This window comes from Sphaeroforma arctica, assembly GCF_001186125.1.
Source record: "Sphaeroforma arctica JP610 unplaced genomic scaffold supercont1.1077, whole genome shotgun sequence".
Taxonomy (NCBI): domain Eukaryota; class Ichthyosporea; order Ichthyophonida; genus Sphaeroforma; species Sphaeroforma arctica.
In genome coordinates this window covers 12090-18177 of record NW_014039481.1, presented here as the reverse complement: position 1 = coordinate 18177, position 6088 = coordinate 12090, and the positions used below count along the sequence as shown (strand labels likewise).

At 39.3% G+C, this 6088-nt stretch overlaps 2 protein-coding genes across 3 annotated transcripts in view; one reads left to right on the top strand and one right to left on the bottom strand.

Annotated features, from left to right (window-relative positions):
* Nucleotides 1-331: 331 nt before the first annotated feature.
* On the bottom strand, nucleotides 332-4889 carry SARC_09903. 2 transcript variants are annotated; one of them, XM_014296068.1, is made up of 8 exons: nucleotides 4759-4889; nucleotides 4415-4510; nucleotides 3907-4041; nucleotides 3014-3235; nucleotides 2765-2799; nucleotides 2484-2593; nucleotides 2177-2347; nucleotides 332-1854 (listed from the first exon to the last, which is right to left on the bottom strand). In XM_014296068.1, exons 1-8 carry the CDS (start codon nucleotides 4787-4789, stop codon nucleotides 1752-1754), a joined length of 903 nt encoding a protein of 300 aa, XP_014151543.1. In that variant the 5' UTR covers nucleotides 4790-4889; the 3' UTR covers nucleotides 332-1751. The 2 variants fall into 2 exon arrangements, with proteins under 2 accessions (XP_014151543.1, XP_014151542.1); XM_014296067.1 differs by lacking the exon at nucleotides 332-1854 and having other exon boundaries at nucleotides 1965-2347.
* Nucleotides 4890-5096: 207 nt separating this feature from the next.
* The window catches only part of SARC_09902 (Ras-like GTP-binding protein D), a 3090-nt gene continuing 2098 nt past the window's right edge, over nucleotides 5097-6088 (top strand). The window contains exons 1-2 of the mRNA XM_014296066.1: nucleotides 5097-5266; nucleotides 5435-5790. Coding sequence (XP_014151541.1) covers nucleotides 5127-5266; nucleotides 5435-5790 — 496 coding nt within the window. The 5' untranslated portion in view covers nucleotides 5097-5126. The remainder of the gene's footprint in view (nucleotides 5267-5434; nucleotides 5791-6088) is intronic.

The window sequence follows — 6088 nt, the reverse complement described above, 5'->3', positions numbered from 1 at the left end:
TATATTATTATTATATATACATAGTGTGTGTGTGTGGATATTATATATATATATATATATATATATATATATATATATATATTGATGTATCTTTATAGACATACAAATATTAAAGCGTATATTTGTTTTTACACTTTCACTTGTTGTGTACGTATGAATATACACATGTTTGTTCTCATGTAGGTACATATATTATGCATTAATCTTGATTCTCGATGGAGTGGCATTGTCATAGACGTTACTTTGATTGCATTATATCGAAGAATTGTTATCGGCGCACCAGACAACTAGTTTTGAATAATCAGGCCAGGGCTTTTACATGTTCAGATGTGTTATGTTCAACTATTAAGTCGATATGCTTGTATTCATATATTTAAAAGGATGCTGTGTGTTTTCATTGACCGTTCTAGGACATTATGTTCTGTTCCTGGATAATTTTGTTGGTCTGTTTTCTTGCATGTTCTTTGCCAACTACTGTGTGCAGGCAAGCAAATCATTGACATTGGCTACCCCACGTCATTAATTTCCTTCTTTGCAGTAAGCATCCATCGTCGACGTTTGTTGGAGTCGGTCCGTTTGCACCCCATGCGATCGCGAAGTTCGTTCAAGTGGCCGAAAGGAGGTCTTTTAATGTGATGTTCAATATAGCGTTTTGCTTCTGCTTGTACGCTGTGGTTTCTCTGGACCCAGACATCCATCAGACCGTATACAAATTCTCATGGAATTTTTGGGCGGAGCAATCGGTAGAATCCGCTATTCTGCTGCCGAATTCTGACAGCGCCAGCGTGTTGACTGTGAGAATTGCCATCGCCAACTGGATTTATTCTCGACCGCCAATGAATTCTCTATTTTGCTTATAATGATCCTCCTCCCAAAGGCTTGCTATTGTTGCGGGCTGATGAAAGTCCTCTATGCCTCCCGCATGATTTCTCGCGAATCCAGGAGCTGTGGTGCATATTCTTTTCACCCATTTTTGGCCTCGAGCCAACCGATCACGCAATTGATAACCCCTCAAATAAGCCTATCTGATGTATCGCACGTCGGCAAGGCTTACATTCGAATGCTTTTGTGTAGTACGTAGAGCCAAAGCCCAATGGTTAGAAGCAGAGTACTAAGCACTCACTGATTATCTACGGAAATATAGCTAAAGCATCGTCTGAACTACAAATCTCTATCAGCTTTCTCATAATAAACTTCGAATATCTAATTTTCTGGAAGTCGAGTGTACTGACTTTAGGGTACGAGATATTCGCATTGGTATGTGTACAGTCCACGTCTAATAAAAGAAAAAATGGGTGAAGTTCAAGGCAGTATCTGCCGCATTTGAGTCACCTTAGTGAATGATTCAAATATATTGCAGTTTGATGCTCATAAATCTGATCGTGTACGTTTCTTTTGCGTGAGAGCCGTCATAAGCTCTTGTTCAATCAGAACCAATGTTCGTACCTCGGCTCGTCTGACTACACGCTGAGCAGACGCTCTCTTACAATGACTAATATTTACTAATAAGTGGTTACCTGGCATGAAAATGGCTGAAGAATTAGCCTAGTGCCCTAGAGTATCAGATGTCGATCTCGGTTCAGTCCTCTGCTGATCTGAATCCCAACTTGCTGCGGCTGTACTGTCCTTCAGTGTGTATCCGATGTACCTCCACCCACTTGGTCCACCCAGGAATATAAGCACGTTGATGATGGCTACAGTCTAACACGCAGAGGTTTCTATAGTGCGATCACGAGTCACTTGATAATGAATTAAACACCATTCGAATTTCGCTTTCTCGGGTTACTATCGTCCATATCAGTCCCAATGCTTGGCCGTTTACTCTCCCTGCCACTAGCCGTTGAGTATTTCCTGCTGCAGATATTGTATATTTCAATAGTATGTGCTGTTCAATTTCATATCAGGACTGTAGTTGAAGACAGAACTCCCATAAGTACATTACATGATCGCCAACAAGGTTGACACGATTACTGCAGAATAAACAGAATTCTCAAGCTAAAGCTAGGACAATATGGCAGCAATGGATACGCATATATTTATTGCTCCGGGCAATTGAAGTAAAAAAATTATAGTCCATATACGGGAAGGCCATTCATTTAATGATAATACATACATCTCTGAAACCAGTTCCGCACTTTAGCATACAGTGCAATATGAGCCTGTGCTCTCTACATACCCAGGAGGCTCGTGTATACATCTTGCCAATAGACTTATTCCTTCATATGATCCGTCTTCAACTGTGACAATCAAATCATCTACTTGTATATCCTTTAACGTGTCACTGGGATTTGGTCGATTCTTGTCTTCACTTTCTGTCATAATCTTTGATACCCGTGTCACTGATAATCTGTCATGGAAACCCGTCATGAACGGAAGAAGCTTGTGAAAATTCTAGATGTAATACTGACTACACGTACTATTGAGTGCAAAGTCCGAGCATGAAGAGCGAATTGAAGTTCGAAATGAATATCCCGTATACATACCTTCTAACTAAAGAATCTGATATATTGCTGCCGTCCTCTAGAGGGGCTGCTGGTACATCTGAACCAGCATGTCCGAATATAATGCTATTCCTTCGCAAGAAGAAATGAACCTGTGAAAAAATTTAAAATTACAAAAGATAAAAATATATACTGCAGTTGCGTACTGAGCGCACTGAATGTAAAGTTTGATTGACGATTGAAAACACGCGTGGGTCTTGTATATTGAGTCCCAGTTCAGGGTATACAACCAGATTGATGAATCAACACAAACTATTACATACCTGGTGTTCATTGTCGTCGGTCCTATCTCTCGGTTCTGATTTCGAGATATGGGAAAGAAGTCGCGAGTTCGTTAAAACCATAAATAACAGGCTAAAAAGATATAATTCGAGTTCGAATTTGCACCCATAGGGTCAAAATTTGAAACTGACCTTGTGCTAACCACCCAACAATAAGAAGCGCCCACTGTAACGCGTAGCAGAAACGAAGTACCCAACAGTAATACGAATATATGAGCACCAAACTAATACCTGCTATATCGAAATGTCCCTGGATCCAATTCATGGAGGGCTCAGTAGGTTGTGCAGCCGTGTTTAATGCATGAAAGTAGCCATAGACTCCCACAAAATTGTACTTGGTGGATAAGCCAACAGTTTCTTCTTCGTCCTCGTCGGGGATTATATCTCCGCCGGTAATTTCAGCCTGTTCATCCTCGTCCTCTGGTTCTTCACTTATAGCATCTCGAGGATTTGCTGTCGATAGTGTGTCAGGGCCGAATCGATTCGTTTGATTGAAATCTTATATCTTGATTCGATATTCAAGCAATCGACGTCCCCCATATAACACAAGCAATTCTAATACATTCCCTTAAATATATACCTGTGTCTCTTAGTATTTCCCTAAGTGAATCTTCAGAGACGCCAAGAGAAAGTTACAGAGAAAGCCTGAACAGAGTTACAAAACATGTAAAACTTATTTATAAAGATGAGCAAACTATAATATAAAATCATCACTAGAACTATACTTACAAATATCTATACATATATAGAGAGAGAGAGATATATATATAAATGTATATAGATATATATATATACTCAACCAAATAGATAGATATATATATATATATATATATATATATATATATATGTATAAACATACATACATACATATATATAATATATAATATAATATATATATATATATACGGATATATTTATGTACGATATGAGTGATTCTTCGAAACATCTGAGCTTACATATTGAAGTTGAACATACATAATCTATTCCTCTTTCGCATGTAATAGGAGAAAAGTGCGAATTGGATAGCCGGTCGAGAGATAACTCAGCATACTTCAAATCAGTCAAGCCACGGAACACACGACAATATGGTAGAAATAAGGCACCAATGCTTTGTCTAAGTATACCTCTGCCAGTCGCCGGGCCCTTTCTGTCAGGATCGTATTTTCCACGACCACCCTTACAAGCGGTGAACCCATACGTAGGGGACACTAATCTGAATCCATCTGTCGGGCTATTCCTGGCGTAAAATTGCCAGCGGCCTGTGGGAAAGTAGTTGCCCATTATAATTGACTTTGGCTCAGGTTATGTAGTTAAGTTCGGCTAGCACAAAGCACACATTTGAAATTGTGGTGTGGAGCCAACGCTCCGCATGTTTCTACACATCATTCGCTGTAAATATATTTATACTTCGAAAATCAAAGCCTACATTCCACCAGAGTATCAGGCACACACATAGCAATGTACCTTGCAATCTCACACAAACGTGATAAGGATGAAATACCACGAGACAACCGCAAATGTTCATCTTGCATGAGGTAGAGAGCCTAACTTCGTGTCATCAGGCACTGTCTTTTATTGTGAGTCAATGGCAAATGAATAGCCCAGAAGTAATTGCTAAGTACATGTACACACCTAAAAGTGAGGCGATTCCGGGCGTAGAAAACGCAAGCGAATCAACGTCCAGCGGTGCCACGCCCGTGTTGAGTTCTTTACCCTCAGCGGTAGAGCCTGCAGTTGAATAAATCCCACATTTAATACGATGCAACGCACGTGTGATAAAAATTCATATCACGATTGATACAATTTATCTAGCTACTGTTGAGCAAAGGTAAAGTAAAGCGATGCAAACATAACACCCTGCTACGAACTTTGAAGTCGAATACGTGATTCTCAAATTACTGAAAATGGGTACATAACTCAAAAATGGACAGAAAACATTATATTACTGGCAAGAAGAGCGAATTATACATACATACCTTTTACTGAATTTCCATTCACCTCCGTCATCGTGTGACATGAGCAGGGTTGCACACAGACACTAGCACTGCTACTAACACTCAACTGTCAACAGCGACGGTGTATTTTTCAAAAGTGTACGCATATCTGCTGTATAATAATAATATTATGTTATGCATATTGCATAGCCTCCCGCCTCAAGAATAAAATTTCAACAATCATGAATCATCGACAACCGGCAAAATGAGTAAAACCCGACGATGCATTTATGTGTGTAAAAGTTCGTGTAAATAGTTTTATTTATTATTCTACAAATGATTTATACAGGCGGGGGCCCATAAATATATTGTGTACTATATTCAGCACAAACACTATTAACACCGATACGATGGGAGAGGAAATCGATGGCAGCCTTGGCTATGGCTCCTCATTCCCTTCGGATCTGGGGTTTGGGGATGAATTCCCTGACATAGAATCAACGTCCGTGAGTGAAGCAAAGCCTCGGATATTGCTTATGGGTTTGCGAAGGTGTGTCACGACAACTCTGCTTCGAGATTGTCGCTGCATTTATATATAGGATAGGGTTCTGAGCTTTTGATGTTCCTCATTATTGTGGTCGATATTAGGCAACTTTAAAAGCATGCTGTTTCTTCAAAGTAAGCGCTGAAAGCGAGTGTTTCTTTTACTGACTTGCAGGAGTGGAAAATCATCGATACAGAAGGTGGTGTTTCACAAAATGTCGCCCAATGAAACGCTATTCCTCGAAAGCACCAGCAAACTGGTCAAGAGTGACATCTCCAACAGCTCGTTCGTGCAGTTCCAAGTATGGGATTTCCCAGGCCAAGTCGACTTTTTTGACTCAGCCTTCGATTCTGAAACTATATTTGGTGGTTGTGGCGCTCTGGTGTTCGTGATAGACGCCCAAGACGACTACTTGGAAGCACTGGCAAAACTTAACGTCACAATCACCAAAGCTTACCAAGTAAATCCGGATATTACTTTTGAAGTTTTCATCCACAAGGTTGATGGTCTTTCGGATGACCATAAAATCGGTATGTGCTGTTAGCTTCTTTGTGGGACTGTCCTGTGGACTTGCATACCGACGCGTTATTACCTCGGCTGCAAGACCTACGTTTTCTCATTGTAGCGCACCGTTGAACAAAAGACTTCATGTAATTCAATATGAACGCAACATCGATTATAAGCAGCTATTAGTATCTTGAGTTTAATACACACACATATATATATATACATATATATATATATATATATATATATATATATATATATATATATATATATATATATATATATATTATATATATATATATATATATATATATAATATAT